This window comes from Neoarius graeffei, chromosome 25, assembly GCF_027579695.1.
Source record: "Neoarius graeffei isolate fNeoGra1 chromosome 25, fNeoGra1.pri, whole genome shotgun sequence".
Taxonomy (NCBI): domain Eukaryota; kingdom Metazoa; phylum Chordata; class Actinopteri; order Siluriformes; family Ariidae; genus Neoarius; species Neoarius graeffei.
This window is the reverse complement of record NC_083593.1, coordinates 48,207,176-48,225,637: the sequence shown is the minus strand read 5'-3', so window position 1 is coordinate 48,225,637 and position 18,462 is coordinate 48,207,176. Positions and strand designations below refer to the sequence as shown.

Below are 18,462 nucleotides of genomic sequence, written 5' to 3'. Positions count from 1 at the left end.
ATTATTATTATTATTATTATTATTATTACAACCCCGATTCCAAAAAAGTTGGGAAAAAGTACAAATTGTAAATAAAAACGGAATGCAATGATGTGGAAGTTTCAAAATTCCATATTCAATTCAGAATAGAACGTAGATGACATATCAAATGTTTAAACTGAGAATATGTATCATTTAAAGATTTTAAATTTCATGATAACAACATATCTCAAAAAAGTTGGGACAATGCCATGTTTACCACTGTGAGACATCCCCTTTTCTCTTTACAACAGTCTGTAAACGTCTGGGGACTGAGGAGACAAGTTGCTCAAGTTTAGGGATAGGAATGTTAACCCATTCTTGTCTAATGTAGGATTCTAGTTGCTCAACTGTCTTAGGTCTTTTTTGTCGTATCTTCCATTTTATGATGCGCCAAATGTTTTCTATGGGTGAAAGATCTGGACTGCAGGCTGGCCAGTTCAGTACCCAGACCCTTCTTCTACGCAGCCATGATGCTGTAATTGATGCAGCATGTGGTTTGGCATTGTCATGTTGGCAAATGCAAGGTCTTCCCTGAAAGAGATGTCGTCTGGATGGGAGCATATGTTGCTCTAGAACCTGGATATACCTTTCAGCATTGATGGTGTCTTTCCAGATGTGTAAGCTGCCCATGCCACATACACTAATGCAACCCCATACCATCAGAGATGTAGGCTTCTGAACTGAGCACTGATAACAACTTGGGTCGTCCTTCTCCTCTTTAGTCCGAATGACACGGTGTCCCTGATGTCCATAAAGAACTTCAAATTTTGATTCGTCTGACCACAGAACAGTTTTCCACTTTGCCACAGTCCATTTTAAATGAGCCTTGGCCCAGAGAAGACGTCTGCGCTTCTGGATCATGTTTAGATACGGCTTCTTCTTTGAACTATAGAGTTTTAGCTGGCAACGGCGGATGGCATGGTGAATTGTGTTCACAGATAATGTTCTCTGGAAATATTCCTGAGCCCATTTTGTGATTTCCAATACAGAAGCATGCCTGTATGTGATGCAGTGCCGTCTAAGGGCCCGAAGATCACGGGCACCCAGTATGGTTTTCTGGCCTTGACCCTTATGCACAGAGATTCTTCCAGATTCTCTGAATCTTTTGATGATATTATGCACTGTAGATGATGATATGTTCAAACTCTTTGCAATTTTACACTGTCGAACTCCTTTCTGATATTGCTCCACTATTTGTCGGCGCAGAATTAGGGGGATTGGTGATCCTCTTCCCATCTTTACTTCTGAGAGCCGCTGCCACTCCAAGATGCTCTTTTTATACCAGTCATGTTAATGACCTATTGCCAATTGACCTAATGAGTTGCAATTTGGTCCTCCAGCTGTTCCTTTTTTGTACCTTTAACTTTTCCAGCCTCTTTATTGCCCCTGTCCCAACTTTTTTGAGATGTGTTGCTGTCATGAAATTTCGAATGGGCCAATATTTGGCATGAAATTTCAAAATGTCTCACTTTCGACATTTGATATGTTGTCTATGTTCTATTGTGAATACAATATCAGTTTTTGAGATTTGTAAATTATTGCATTCCGTTTTTATTTACAATTTGTACTTTGTCCCAACTTTTTTGGAATCGGGGTTGTATTAGTGACATGAAATTATTTGAAAGTTCAGAGTCCTTCAACCTAGAGCTTCTCTGCAGGTTTGAGCTGAGAGACAGCAAACACAAAATTGATTCAATAAAATAATACCATATTGAAAATTCACTTTATTAATAAGATTTATAGTATTTTATTAGAAAGGTGATGGAGTATTCCCAGAGGTGGCCATGACAGTAATGAAAGTCCTAGTAATGAAAGAAACTATGTATAAAGGGACCCCTGCGATAACCTGGCGACTTGTCCATGGTGTACCCTGCCTCTCACCCATAGTCAGCTGGGATAGTCTCCAGCTTGCCTGCGACCCTGTAGAACAGGATAAAGCGGCTAGAGATAATGAGATGAGATGAGCATATGATGCCTCTGTTGTGTGTGAATCAGTAGTTATCCGACTGTTTACAAATACTTGGTCTTGTCTCCTGAACCCATGTAATTTTCCCTAAAAAATCTGTAGTGTCCGTAGGCCTGGTACTAAATCATAGAATGGATGCCATGTTTGATAATTATTGGTATGTTGCTATTTGTTGTTGGATACTTTTATCAAACATAAGCACTCAGCGTAAATTGGATTAATACATACAGTGATACAACTTGAATACTTGTTTGTAGTGTCCGTAGGCCCCTTGTCGTGTCCGTAGGCCCCAAGCATTCTTGTTCCTATTATTCAGTGATTTACCCATATTTCTCCCATAAAATTCACCAATTTTGTTACAAATAAGTAAAACAATTTTCTATATGAGCAAATGATTATACAATGAAAGGACAGTAATGGTATGAGTGTCAATTTGATGAAAATTATTTAACATGAGAGCAAACAAAGAATAACTTTTAACATTTTGAGTCATATGATTAGCACTGTAGCGCTGCCGGTTTTTAGTCTACGATGCTAGTTGTCAAATCTCACATCAATTTATATAAATAAATACTTTTTTTGTTATAAAATTAGTCAAAATCACATAATAATTCTTGTTTGTAGTGTCTGTAGGCCCAAAGCATTCTTGTTCCTATTTTGCAGTGATTTACCCATATTTCTCCCATTAAATTTACAAATTTGGTTAAAAATAAGTAAACAAATTTTATTTATGTGCAAATACAACGAAGGAACAGTAATGGTATGAGTGTCAAATTAATGAAAATTATTTAACATGAGAGCAAACAAAGAATACATTTTAACATTTTGAGTCATATGATTAGTGCTGTAGTGCTGCCTGTTTTTAGTCTACAATGCGAGTTGTCAAATCTCACATCAGTCAATATAAATAATTTTTTTTTGTTATAAAATCAGTAAAAATAACATAGGCAACTTGTAGTGTCCGTAGGTCCAGATTTTCACTGATCTTGTTCCCATTATTTAACATCAGTAGTAAACATACATTCTGTATTTACAATGGCAGTTGCCTTATCTCACATCCACCTACATAAAGATATGTAAATAAGTTGTTTTTTTTAATCACTAAATAATTCCTGCATGAATGATGTATTTTGTGCACATTATGTACAGAACTACAGCACTTCCTACAAGTCATGCCTTTACCTTTCAGCTTGATCCAGAAATGTGTAATTTAAAAAATGAATTTTAATTTAAATACTGAGTAATTTACTTAATACTAAATCATAGGCTGGGAATGTAATTTCACGTGCATTCATGAATGTAATTTCATTACGTTAGACCTAAGAAATACATAATGACATTTTGATATGGATTTATAAGCATTTATTTCACATGTTCTGTTTTAAAGTTTATGAATAAAGGTTATTTTACACTAAATATTGTATATAATCATTGCCATTTATTGATAAATAAAACTTCATTATGAGTATGTAGTGTCCGTAGGCTCTCAATACATGGGTCTAGATATCTGGGTTGTTGTTGTTTTTTAAATGTAGGTCCGAATAAAAAGAAAAAAACTTTCAGTACCACATTCCCAATATATTTGTCAGCAAAAATAATCACTTAACTTCTTGAAACTGCTTAATCAAATTTTGACCATTTTTGCAACGCAATGCGTACACCTGATTGTGCTGTAGCCATCTTCTCGTGCCTAGTCTGCCGGAAATTAAATGAACAAATCAAAACTTGGCATATTCCAGACAAACCAAATCATTCATGTTTAACATCAATAACAAGCCGGATGGTCCCTCTCCTCTTTAGCCTGGAGGACGTGGTGTCCATGATTTCTATAAAGAATTTCTACTTTTGATTCATCAGACCTTGGGGCAATTTTCTACTTCACTTCAGTCCATCATAAAAGAGCTCAGGCCCAGAGAAGGTGGCGGTGTTTCTGGATATTGTTTATATCTGGTTTTAACTTGTGTTTGTGGATGAAGCAACAAAATGTTTTCACAGACGATGGTTTTCTGAAGTGTTCCTGAGCCCATACAGTGATTTCCACTACAGACATGTGTCTGCTTTTAATGCAGTGTCGCCTGAGGGCCTGAAGATCACAGGCATCCGATGTCAGTTTTCAGCCTTGTCTCTTGCATACAGAGATTTCTCCAGATTCTCTGAATCTTTTAATGATATTATGTATCATAGATGATGTGATCCACAAATTCTTTGCAGTTTTACATTGAAGAACGTTATTCTTAAATTGTTGCACTGTTTGCCCACGCAGTCTTTCACAGAGCGGTGAACCCCTCCCCATCTTTACTTCTGAGAGACTCTGCCTCTCTGGGATGCTCTTATTTATACCTACAGTGGTGCTTGAAAGTTTGTGAACCCTTCAGAATTGTCTACATTTCTGCATAAATATGACCTAAAACATCATCAGATTTTCACAGAAGTCCTAAAAGTAGATAAAGAAAACCCAGTTCAACAAATGAGACAAAAATATTATACTTGGTCATTTATTTATTGATGGAAATGATCCAATATTACATTTCTGTGAGTGGCAAAAGTATGTGAACCTTTGCTTTCAGTATCTGGTGTGACCCCCTTGTGCAGCAATAACTGCAACTAAATGTTTCCAGTAACTGTTGATCAGTCCTGCACACTGGCTTGGAGGAATTTTAGTCCATTCCTTGGTACAGAACAGCTTCAACTCTGGGATGTTGGTGGGTTTCCTCACATGAACTGCTCGCTTCAGGTCCTTCCACAACATTTCGATTGTATTAAGGTCAGAACTTTGACTTGGCCATTCCAAAACATTAACTTTATTCTTCTTTAACCGTTCTTTGGTAGAACGACTTGTGTAATTTGGGTCGTTGTCTTGCTGCATGACCCACTTTCTCTTGAGATTCACTTCATAGACAGATGTCCTGACATTTTCCGTTAGAATTCAATGGTATAATTCAGAATTCATTGTTCCATCAATGATGGCAAGCCGTCCTGGCCCAGATGCAGCAAAACAGTCCCAAACCATGATACTACCACCATCATGTTTCACAGATGGGATAAGGTTCTTATGCTGGAATGCAGTGTTTTCCTTTCTCCAAACATAACGCTTCTCATTTAAACCAAAAAGTTCTATTTTGGTCTCATCCGTCCACAAAACATTTTTCCCATAGCTTTCTGGCTTGTCCACGTGATCTTTAGCAAACTGCAGACGAGCAGCAATGTTCTTTTTGGAGATCAGTGACTTTCTCCTTGCAACCCTGCCATGCACACCATTGTTGTTCAATGTTCTCCTGATGGTGGACTCATGAACATTAACATTAGCCAATGTGAGAGAGGCCTTCAGTTGCTTAGAAGTTACCCTGGGGTCCTTTGTGACCTCACTGACTATTACACGCCTTGCTCTTGGAGTGATCTTTGTTGGTCGACCACTCCTGGGGAGGGTAACGACAGTCTTGAATTTCCTCCATTTGTACACAATCTGTCTGACTGTGGATTGGTGGAGACCAAACTCTTTAGAGATGGTTTTGTAACCTTTTTCCAGACTGCTGAGCATCAACAATGCTTTTTCTGAGGTCCTCAGAAATCTCCTTTGTTCGTGCCATGATACTCTTCCATAAACATATGTTGTGAAGATCAGACTTTGATAGATCCCTGTTCTTTAAATAAAACAGGGTGCCCACTCACACCTGATTGTCATCCCACTGATTAAAAACACCAGAATCTAATTTCACCTTCAAATGAACTGCTAATCCTCGAGGTTCACATACTTTTGCCACTCACAGATATGTAATATTGGATCATTTTCCTCAATAAATAAATGACCAAGTATAATATTGTTGTCTCATTTGTTTAACTGGGGTCTCTTTATCTACTTTTAGGACTTGTGTGAAATCTGATGATGTTTTAAGTCATATTTATGCAGAAATATAGAAAATTCTAAAGGGTTCACAAACTTTCAAGCACCACTGTAATCAGGTTACTGACCTGTTGCCAAGTAATCTAATTATTACTATTTTATTTATTTTTTAACATTACACAACTTTTCCAGTCTATTGTTGCCCCTATCCAAGCTTCCCTCCCCCAATCTTATAAAATGTGTTGCTGGCACTAAATTCAAAATGAGCAAATATTTTTCAAAAAAGAAAACAATAAAATTTCTGTTTCATCATTTGATATGTTGTCTTTGTCCTATTTTCAATGAAATGTAGAGTTTCTGTTATTTGCAAGTCATCACCTTCTGTTTTTATTAACAGTTTATACAGTGTCCCAACTTCTTTGGAAATGGGATTGTAAATTATAGCATCATTTTAACAAAAACATTTTGTGTATTGAGCCATACTCAACAATTAACAGCATCTCTCTTTCCTTTGCATTAAAAAATAAGACACTGGGAAACCCTCAGTGTGTCTTTTGGAACGTTAGTCTTCTGAATGGCATTGGTGGATGGGTCCCAACTGGATGTCAACTAAAGCCATTAGGGAATGAAACTGAAAGATATACATGTAAGTGCAATCACACAACTTCTTTTTCAATCCTGATGTCACCATTTTCCTTGGAAAAAGACAAAGCCATAATCTTAGGCTATATAACTTACATTGGTGTTGGCATTTCAATGGCCAGCTTGGTTTTCTGTATCATCATTGAAATCATTATATGGAAATCAGTGACACAAAATGACACATCATACATGCGCCACGTCTCCATCATCAACGTTGCTGTATCCCTTCTGATTGCAGACATATGCTTCATCATTGGAGCAGCTGTTGTAAAGAAAGGAGTGGGACCCTGCAGTACAGCGACATTCTTCATGCACTTCTTTTATTTCGCCCTTTTCTTCTGGATGTTGCTGTCAGCACTCTTACTCCTCTACCGCACCCTCATGGTCTTTTCCAGAACATCCAGAGGCACAATGATGGCCATAGCCTTCACTGTTGGCTATGGTGCACCATTAATCATAGCTGTCGTTACTGTGGCATCTACAGCTGGAAGCAAAGGATACATTCAAAAAGATTACAACTGTTGGCTGAACTGGAATAAAACGAAGGCCCTCCTGGCATTTGTGATTCCTGCTCTGACTATTGTAGCTATAAACCTGCTGGTACTTATCATGGTTCTGTGTAAGATGTTAAGGAGAGGAGTTAATGCGTCCATTCAGCCAGATGAGAAACATCGACTAGTGGTCATTGCGAGATGTGTGGGGATTTTAACACCACTCTTTGGTCTTACATGGGGATTCGGCACTGGGACCATGGTGTCATCGAACTTTGGGATTCATGTGGTGTTCGCATTCCTTAATTCAGTGGTTTTCAAAGTGGGGGCCGCGGCTCCCTGGCAGGCCGCCAGGGGGCGCTAGGGGGGCCTCAGAAAGTTGGAGGGACGATAAAAAAAATTATGGAAAAAATATACTTTTTTAAAATAATAATTATTAAATATATTGTAATTAGTTTTTTAATCATTATTATAAAAGATAATTATTAACTAGAGACAATTCCCCTGGGGGAAATTGTGAGAGTGGTGCAGTGCGCGTAGCAGTCACAGTTGCTGGAGCTGAACTATACTGTGTGAATGTGTGACTTGCCATGAAGCTACAAGCCTGTGTCTCTCTGAGAGGGAGCAACCCCTCCCTCCTATGTGTGTGTGTGTGAGGGAGCAGCCCCTTCCTCCTGTGTGTGTGTGTGTGTGTGTGTGTGTGTGTGTGTGTGTGTGTGAGGGAGCAGCCCCTTCCTCGTGTGTGTGTGTGTGTGTGTGTGTGAGAGGGAGCAGCCCCTCTCTCCTGTGTGTGTGTGTGTGTGTGTGTGTGTGTGTGTGTGTGTGTGTGTGTGTCTGAGAGAAGGAGCAGCCCCTCCCTCCTGTTTGTGTGTGTGTGTGTGTCTGTGTGTGTGTGTGTGTGGGTGTGTGGGTGTGTGAGAGCGAGCAGCCCCTCCCTCCTGTGTGTGTGTGTGTGTGTGTGTGTGTGTGTGTGTGTGTGAGAGGGAGTAGCCCCTCCCTCCTGTGTGTGTGTGTGTGTGTGTGTGTGTGTGTGTGTGTGTGAGTGAGTGTGAGAGGGAGCAGCCCTTGTGTGTGTGTGTGTGTGTGTGTGTGAGGGAGCAGCCCCTTCCTCGTGTGTGTGTGTGTGTGTGTGTGTGTGTGAGTGAGAGGGAGCAGCCCCTCCCTCCTGTGTGTGTGTGTGAGAGAGAGAGTGAGCAGCCCCTCCCCCACCCGCGCGCTGAGAGCAGTCACACAGAAAGTAAAGGATTTTCTCAGAGTGCTCCCTCCAAACAACGGGGATTTACACAAAAACGGAAGGAGATATTCACAAAATTCTTTCCCATTGAGCGCTACAAGGCTCTCCTGAACACAATGATGTAATTTTTTTGTACCTAGTGTAAAAAATGTGGACAATAGAGCGAGTTGAAAACAAGTGACATTTCTGATTTTGTAGTGAAAGCGCTGTCAGGATTATAATGGGAGTCAATCAAAACGTTGTTTGCCATGCTCATCTCTTCGATTGCCTGTGACGTTGTGGTTTGCGCCATTTATCAAGCTGCTTTGCTCTTCAAGCTAGCATATTGCTAGCACAAAATGGACAGGGTTTTGAAGAAGAGACTGAAGGAACAAACCAACAGCCCTGCTGTGGAGGACACTGCTGCGAAAAAAAGTAAGAAGTCCTGGCCAACTAAAATCCGAAAATATGAGGCAGCACACATTGAGTATGGCTTTACAGCCATACAGAAAAATGGCCATGATTGCCTGAAATGCATCCTCTGTCTGGAGACCCTGTCAAATGAGTGCTTAAAACCTTCGAAACTTCAGCATCACTTGGTACAAAAACATCCAACAGATGCCAAAAAAACAGTAGATTTCTTCAGACGCAAAGAAGAGCATTTGGTCAGGCAATCTGCTGCATTCACCCAGCAAGCTACTGTCCCCTAGAGGACCCTGAAGGCATCATTTTTAGCCTCGTACCACATTGCTCGTGCTAAAAAACCTCACTCAATTGGAGAAGATTTGATTTTACCAGCCACCAAAGACATTTTCTGAGAATTGCTTGGTGAGGATGCTGCCAAAAAAAATCGATGCTGTCCCACTCTCTGATAACACCGTGAGCCGACGGATTGGTGACATGGTTCAAGACGTATCTGCTCAGCTGTTGGAGCAGGTGAGAGCCAGCGAATACTTCGCACTTCAGCTGGATGAGAGCACAGATTTATCCAGTGAGGCCCAACTGCTTGTGTACATCAGATTTCACAGGAAAGATTTGTGGAGGAAATACTATTTTGTAAAGCACTTGAAAGAAGAACTACTGGGAAAGACATTTTTCAAGTTTTGGACGATTACATCGAGTCTAATGGATTGGACTGGACCCGTTGTGTGGGGGGGGTGTTTGGATGGAGCCGCGGCAATGACCGGGAAGATCAGTCAAGTGACCGCACTCATTAAGCAGAAGGCCCCGCATGCAGTGGCCACACACTGCATGCTCCATCGCGAGGCACTGGTCGCAAAAAGGATGGATAACGAGTTGAATCAGGTACTACAGGAGGTTATACAGTTTATTGTTCAGTGTGAAAATATTTGTGTTGAAAACATGTTAGTTAATAATATTCTTATGCTAACAAATGTAACAATTATTGACTATTGAATAAAAGTAAGAGAAAACATTCTAAAAGTTGGTGTTTCTTTACATATTTTGTAGCATTGTCTGTGGGTTTGCAAAGGGGGTCCCCGGCCAGAAGCTAATGCTGTTTGGGGGGCCTTGGCATGGAAAAGTTTGGGAACCCCTGCCTTAATTCACTGCAGGTACTATTGTTCCTTTAGTGTCATTAGATCAGTGATTCTCAAACTGTGGTACGCGGGCTCCATTCTAGTGTTACGCCAAAGAATCAGTTAATTAAATATAAATACAATTTAAAAAATAAAACGTGAAATACTATCCATAATATCCGAATGGATGAAAATATCTTATCAACCAATGACAAGAAAATGAAAGGAGATACAAACAAGAAAATGAAAGGAGATACAAATTAAGTTAATAATTTTAAAAAAGTTTGCAAGTGTTTCAGGGTAGCCATACGTAGCGTACGTACGCATTCCCGCCAGTTCCGCTGACAGACGGTTATCCGCCATTGGTAGACTAGGCTGTGATGGGAAAAGGTGGAGGTGGCTTTGCTAATTATGACACCGCTAATTATAATTTTGCTAATTATGACACTGAATTTAGACACCGCGTTGACTTTTCTATAGTCCACACAGAACCGGACCGACCCGTCGGCCTTGTGTAGCAAGACCAACGGGCTGCTCCAGTCACTGTGGGACTCCTGGACGATGCCCATTTCGAGCATGGTCTGAAGTTCTTCCCGAACCACCTTTTTTTTGTTTTCGGGTAGCCTCTAAGGGCGGCTACGCACTACCACCCCCGGGGGCGTCTCTATGTGGTGCTCTATGAGGTTAGTGCGACCGGGCAGGGGCGAGAACACATCCGAAAACTCGGTCTGCAACTGGGCGACCTCCTTGAGTTGGGTCGGGGAGAGGTGGTCTCCACAGGGGACCGGAAAGGTACGTGATGCCAATGTCCCTTTTTGAACCTCCGGCCCCAGCTCCGCCTTCTCCGGAACCACCGACACCAACGCCACGGGGACCTCCTTGTTCCAGAGTTTAAGCCGATTGAGGTGGTCAATCTGTAGCGCCCCACCCCTGTCCGTTCGCCTCACCTCATAGTCAACGTCCCTGACTCGCCGTGTGACCTCAAAGGGTCTTTGCCACTTGGCGATCAATTTGGAGCTCGACGTGGGCAACAGTACGAGTACCTTATCTCCCGGTGTGAACTCTCTAAGGTGCGTACCCTTGTTGTACAGGCGGGCTTGCCATTCCTGGGCCTGCCGCAAATTTTCCTGAGTTAGGTGGGTGAGCGTGTGGAGTTTTGCGCGCAGGTCCATAACGTACTGAATTTCATTCTTGCTTTGTGAAGGTCCCTCCTCCCAATTTTCCCGCAGCATGTCCAGGATGTCGCGTGGCTTACGCCCATATAATAATTCGAACGGGGAGAACCCCGTGGAGGCTTGGGGGACCTCTCGCACTGAGAACAGCAAGGGTTCGAGCCACTTATCCCAATTACGTGCGTCCTCACTTATGAATTTTTTAATAATATTTTTGAGGGTGCGGTTGAACCGTTCCACTAAACCGTCCGTTTGTGGGTGATACACGCTGGTGCGGATCGGCTTAATCCCCAATAACCCATACAGTTCGCGCAGTGTTTGTGACATAAACGTAGTGCCTTGATCAGTCAGAATCTCTTTCGGGATTCCAACTCGGGAGATGACGCGGAAGAGCGCCTCTGCAATACTGCGTGCTGAGATATTGCACAGAGGCACTGCTTCCGGGTATCGCGTTGCATAGTCCACCAGAACTAATATAAAGCCGTACCCTCGTGCTGACCGATCTAATGGCCCGACGAAATCCATCCCAATTCTCTCGAATGGGGTCTCGATTAATGGAAGAGGGCGCAAAGGCGCTTTTGGAATGGCCGCTGGATTTACTAACTGGCATTCGCGGCATGCTGTACACCACCTACGGACATCGCCGCGAATCCCCAGCCAATAGAATCGGGCCATTATTCGGGCTAGTGTTTTATCCTGCCCCAAGTGTCCAGCCATGGGATTAAAGTGAGCCGCCTGGAATACCAATTCCCGGCGGCTCTTTGGAATTAAAAGCTGTATGACTTGCTCTTTAGATTGAGTGTCCTGCGTCACTCGGTATAATCTATCCTTCATAATCGCGAAGTAGGGGAAGGACGGGGTGGCGTTCGGCTGGAGCGTTTGACCATCGATTACTCTCACTTGGTCAAACGCATGCCTCAGAGTCTCGTCTCGTGACTGCTCTAATGGGAAATCCGCGAGGGATTCCCCAATAGAGAGAGGAGGAGCCGGCGGCGTAGACGGCTCTGTGACAGCTGCTCCCGCCAAAGCGACACCGGGACCTCCCCCTGTCAAATGGCAGGACCCACTCTTTACTAGGCGTGTCATTAAACCCCGAAATCCCGGCCAATCAGTCCCCAAAGTTAAAGAGTGGGTAAGGCGAGGATTAACCGCCGCCTTCACTATAAATTTTTCCCCTCTGAAAATAATGTGGACCGACACCAAAGGGTAGCGGTGAACATCCCCGTGCACACACAACACCTTCACCCCTTGTGCTCCCCCCAATGCCTCGTTTTGAACCAGGCTTTGGCGAATTGAGGTCTGATTACAACCAGAATCCACCAACGCCTGATATGTAGCCCCTTGGATACTCACCAGTATGCGATACGCTCCGGCCCGATCAAGGGCGGCCTCTGGTACATCGGGGATCCGAACCACCGCTCCCACTTCCATTGCCGTGCACTGCTGTTGAAGGTGGCCCGGCTCCCCGCAGCGCCAGCAAACCGGCCCGGGCTTTCCCTCTGCACCAGTGATCTGGGGCTCACTCACCTGAGGTGGGGGAGAGACAGACACAGAAGGGAGAAACGGGAGGGCACCGTGGGTGCGGCGGGCTGGCTGGGGTGGTGCCGGCCCCTGCCTCTGCGGTGGGGGAATGGGGCGAGGACGGGACACAGGAGGAGGGGGAGAGAGAGAGAGAGAGAGAGAGAGAGAGAGAGAAGAGGAGAGAAGAGAAGATGCCATCTGCTGTCCTGCTGCCGGGACAGCCGCCAAATGGTCCTCCGCCAGCTCGACTGCCTGATCCAGCGACGCCGGGCGGTGGCACTGGACCCACTCCGCGGTTCTGGCTGGCAAGTGCGGGACGAACTGCTCCAGCACCACTTGAACAATGATCTCCTTGGCGTCGCGGTTGTCGGCCCTCAACCACCGCCAGCAGGCGTCCCGGAGTTGCTGGCCAAACGTGAACTGCCAGCCGACTTCCTCCAAGCGCAACGCGCGGAAGCCCTGGCGCTGCTGTTCTGGTGTGCGCCCCACGTGCTGGAGGACGGCCCGGCAGAGGTCCGCGTAGGCCAGCCGGCAGTCGGCGGGGAGCTGTAGCGCGACCAGCTGTGCCTCTCCCGTTAGCAGGGGGAGGAGGCACGCCGCGCGCTGCTCCATCGGCCACCCCGAGGCTTCGGCGACTTGCTCGAAGAGCATGATGAACGCCTCGGGGTCATCCTGCGGGCCCATCTTGGTGACGGTGAGGGGAGACGGGCCCGCGGTAGGAGCGCTGGTGGACCCCGCCGATGCGAGGAGGTGCCAGAACACCTCTCGATCTTCTTGTTGAGCCAGCACCAGGGCTTCGAATCGCTGTTCTCGCTCCTTTCGGAGGGTGAGTAGCGCCTGGTGCTGGCTTTGCTGGGCCGTGGCGAGGGCGTGGACCAATTCAGCGAATGGGGAGGACTCCATGGGGCTGTTCGGCTGCTGTGCTCCAGATCCCGGGTTTCGGCACCACTGTAACGTTTCTGTGTTGGTGGATGGAGCACAGAGGACGGCAGGACAGAGATAAGGTTTGACAGACTGTTTTATTTTCACTTTTCAGTGCAAATATTTTCTACTCTCAGCCACACACGCACACACATTCCAGTTATCTGGTTGTGGAGAGAGCTCCTTCCACTCTCGCTCTCCCTCCTGATATAGGGCGCAGTCACTGGGAAGACACACAAACACAGTTTAATTGCTCTCAGGTGTAGTGATTCTGCACCTTCCCTGACTCCACCCTCCTGTCACAGACCGGCGCTTGACCACGCCCCCGCTGCCACACTTGTCTTTCTACTTGTAGGTCCGAGAAGCATTGGCAAGAAAGTTGGCAAGTGCAAACATTAGCTCTCATCGCACCAGGGAAAACATTCTTTATTTTTTCTGTTATCTAGATATGGCTATTTAGACCAATTTATTCATATTTTCTTTATTTTATGTTTGCTATCAAAATGAATTACTGCACATCAATGACTGATGTATCTAAATTACAGAGAACAAGGACAGGACCACCATCCTCAGGTGGATTTTCTTTCATTCAGAGGTTATGGAGGAGAGGTATGTATACTACGTGAACTGAAGGATATGAGCTTAGAATGTACACTTTATGCTAACAAGTAATTCTGACAATAAATACAACATAACACACAACACAACCATCGTGCTGTGTGTGATAACCACGATAACCTCTGCTATAACATTTGTTACCATTTCCATCCTCCAAATTAACGCGCACTGTCCCATGTTGTGTGACACTGACACTAATATTCTGGTCTTTTGCAGGTGCGCACAATATATCGGAAGGCAGAATTTTGTCCACGCCAGCTTCAGAAAACTAGGATACCATTTCTCATAGTTAAGCTAATATGGCTGAATGTTGGTATTTGCTTTTTACTTTCATCTAAAGCTACTTCCAACTGAGGCAGGATACATTCTGAACAGGTGAAGAATAAGGTGAAGAACTTGCTTAAGAACCATTTGGCAGTGCTGGTATTTGAACTCACAATCTCCTGTTCTTTTGATCAAAGGCTGAACACACTTCCACTAAAATTACTAAACTATTAATTCAGACAAAATACAAAACTACATTTGATTTTAATTGAGAAAGGCTGTTATTTAACACTGGTTGACAAATAAGTAGCCTGGGAACAAACATGTTACATATCTGTGTTATAACAACCAAAGAAAGAATACATTTTACTTACTATTTAATTTAATCTCCTAAAACCCTTTTCTTGGTGGCATGAGACACCTAGATGTTTTTGCTTCAAACAAGGCTTATAACTTGTGCTCTGTGGCTTATTTGCCACTATATGGACTATGTGGACACCTGACATCATACTCATATGAAGTTCTTCACCGAAATGTTGCCACAAAGTTGGAAGCACAATTGTATAGAACAGTGGTTCTCAAACTTTTTTCACCAAGTACCACCTCAGAAAAGCCACCTCCACCTTTTCCCATCACAGCCTAGTCTACCAATGGCGGATAACCATCTGTCAGCGGAATTGGCGGGAATGCGTACGTACGCTACGTATGGCTACCCAGAAGCACTTGCAAACTTTTTTAAAATTATTAACTTAATTTGTATCTCCTTTCATTTTCTTGTCATCGGTTGATAAGATATTTTCATCCATTCGGATATTATGGATAGTATTTCACGTTTTATTTTTTAAATTGTATTTATATTTAATTAAGTGATTCTTTGGCGTACCACTAGAATGGAGCCCACATACCACAGTTTGAGAATCACTGATCTATAATGTTATAAGTGATAAAAGACCATCTACAGCTATGGGGAAAAAAATTAAGATACTGCTTTTAATGGTCACCACCATCAAAAGTGGTCTCGTGATTTTTTTCCATAGCTGTATATTATATTTAGTGTGTGGTATTGCAGTTGCAGAAAAAAAATGACACTAAAGTAACAATAGTACCTGCAGTGAATTAAGGCAGGGGTTCCCAAACTTTTCCATGCCAAGGCCCCCCAAACAGCATTAGCTTCTGGCCGGGGACCCCCTTTGCAAACCCACAGACAATGCTACAAAATATGTAAAGAAACACCAACTTTTAGAATGTTTTCTCTTACTTTTATTCAATAGTCAATAATTGTTACATTTGTTAGCATAAGAATATTATTAACTAACATGTTTTCAACACAAATATTTTCACACTGAACAATAAACTGTATAACCTCCTGTAGTACCTGATTCAACTCGTTATCCATCCTTTTTGCGACCAGTGCCTCGCGATGGAGCATGCAGTGTGTAGCCACTACATGCGGGGCCTTCTGCTTAATGAGTGCGGTCACTCGACTGATCTTCCCGGTCATTGCCGTGGCTCCGTCCAAACACCCCCCCACACACAACGGGTCCAGTCCAATCCATTAGACTCGATGTAATCGTCCAAAACTTGAAAAATGTCTTTCCCAGTAGTTCTTCTTTCAAGTGCTTTACAAAATAGTATTTCCTCCACAAATCTTTCCTGTGAAATCTGATGTACACAAGCAGTTGGGCCTCACTGGATAAATCTGTGCTCTCATCCAGCTGAAGTGCGAAGTATTCGCTGGCTCTCACCTGCTCCAACAGCTGAGCAGATACGTCTTGAACCATGTCACCAGTCCGTCGGCTCACGGTGTTATCAGAGAGTGGGACAGCATCGATTTTTTTTGGCAGCATCCTCACCAAGCAATTCTCAGAAAATGTCTTTGGTGGCTGGTAAAATCAAATCTTCTCTAAGTAAGTAAGACCTAAGTATTCATTAAAAACAAGGTGGAGGTTTTATTTAACAAGTATATTTAATATTGTTGGCCACTGTAACATTACACACAGTACTTTGAACAGTAACACTGTGTTTAAATATAGGAAAATAAAACACTGTACTTAAATAATGAATCAAATAAAATTAATTGCACATAAAAGTGAAATAAACATTGTACTAAAATAAATATTAAGACAGTTCTTAAAGATTAAATGAAAATGTACTTAAAAGTTAAATAACTCCAGTGACTGCTTTCTGAAACATTGCCTGACCAAATGCTCTTCTTTGCGTCTGAAGAAATCTACTGTTTTTTCGGCATCTGTTGGATGTTTTTGTACCAAGTGATGCTGAAGTTTCGAAGGTTTTAAGCACTCATTTGACAGGGTCTCCAGACAGAGGACGCATTTCGGGCAATCATGGCCATTTTTCTGTATGGCTGTAAAGCCATACTTAATGTGTGCTGCCTCATATTTTCGGATTTTAGTTGGCCAGGACTTCTTAGTTTTTTTCGCAGCAGTGTCCTCCACAGCAGGGCTGTTGGTTCGTTCCTTCAGTCTCTTCTTCAAAACCCTGTCCATTTTGTGCTAGCAATATGCTAGCTTGAAGAGCAAAGCAGCTTGATAAATGGTGCAAACCGCAACATCACAGGCAATCAGAGAGATGAGCATGGCAAACAACGTTTCGATTGACTCCCATTATAATCCTGACAGCGCTTTCACTACAAAATCAGAAATGTCACTTGTTTTCAACTCGCTCTATTGTCCATATTTTTTACACTAGGTACAAAAAATTACATCATTGTGTTCAGGAGAGCCTTGTAGCACTCAATGGGAAAGAATTTTGTGAATATCTCCTTCCGTTTTTGTGTAAATCCCCGTTGTTTGGAGGGAGCACTCTGAGAAGATCCTTCACTTTCTGTGTGACTGCTCTCAGCATGCGGGTGGGGGAGGGGCTGCTCGCTCTCTCACATACACACACACACACACACAGGAGGGAGGGGCTACTCCCTCTCACTCACACACACACACACAGGAGGGAGGGGCTGCTCCCTCTCACACACACACACACACACACACACACACACACACAGGAGGGAGGGGCTGCTCCCTCTCTCTCACACACACACACACACACACAGAGGAGGGAGGGGCTGCTGCCCCCTCTCTCACACACACACACAGGAGGGAGGGGCTGCTCCCTCTCACTCACTCACTCACACACACACACACACACACACACACACGAGGGAGGGGCTGCCCCCTCTCTCACACACTCACACACACACACACACACACACACACACACACACACACAGGAGGGAGGGGCTGCTCCCTCTCACACACACACACACACACACAAAACTCCACACACTCACCCACCTAACTCAGGAGAATTTGCGGCAGGCCCAGGAACGGCAAGCCCGCCTGTACAACAAGGGTACGCGCCTTAGAGAGTTCACACCGGGAGATAAGGTACTCATACTGTTGCCCACGTCAAGCTCCAAATTGATCGCCAACTGGCAAGGACCCTTTGAGGTCACACGGCGAGTCGGGGACATCGACTATGAGGTGAGGCGAACGGACAGGGGTGGGGCGCTACAAATTTACCACCTCAATCTGCTTAAACTCTAGAACAAGGAGGTCCCTGTGGCGTTGGTGTCGGTGGTTCCGGAGAAGGCGGAGCTGGGGCCGGAGGTTCAAAAAGGGACATTGGCATCACGTGCCTCTCCGGTCCCCAGTGGAGACCACCTCTCCCCGACCCAACTCACGGAGGTCGCCCAGTTGCAGACCAAGTTTTCGGATGTGTTCTCGCCCCTGCCCGGTCGCACTAACCTCATAGAGCACCACATAGAGACGCCCCCGTAGGTGGTAGTGCGTTGCCGCCCTTACAGGCTACCCGAGCACAAAAAAAACGTGGTTCGGGAAGAACTTCAGACCATGCTCGAAATGGGCATCGTCAAGGAGTCCCACAGTGACTGAAGCAGCCCAGTGGTCTTGGTACCCAAGGCCGACGGCTCGGTCCGGTTCTGTGTGGACTACAGAAAAGTCAACGCGGTGTCTAAATTCGACGCGTACCCAATGCCTCGTATTGATGAGTTGCTCGATCGACTTGGCACTGCTCGCTTTTATTCGATGCTGGATTTGACGAAGGGATATTGGCAGATCCCCTTGACTCCACTATCCCAAGAAAAAACTGCCTTTTCCACACCGTTTGGTTTACACCAATTCGTCACCCTTCCGTTTGGGCTGTTTGGGGCGCCCGCTACGTTTCAGCGGCTGATGGACAGAGTCCTCCGCCCTCACGCCACGTATGTGGCCGCATATT

The 18,462-nt window shown here is 44.2% G+C and overlaps 1 protein-coding gene across 1 annotated transcript in view; it reads left to right on the top strand.

The window, feature by feature from the left end:
- The window catches only part of LOC132873242 (adhesion G-protein coupled receptor F1-like), a 39,873-nt gene that overhangs the window by 6,425 nt on the left and 14,986 nt on the right, over window positions 1–18,462 (top strand). The window contains exon 2 of the mRNA XM_060908599.1: window positions 6,395–7,283. Coding sequence (XP_060764582.1) covers window positions 6,395–7,283 — 889 coding nt within the window. The remainder of the gene's footprint in view (window positions 1–6,394; window positions 7,284–18,462) is intronic.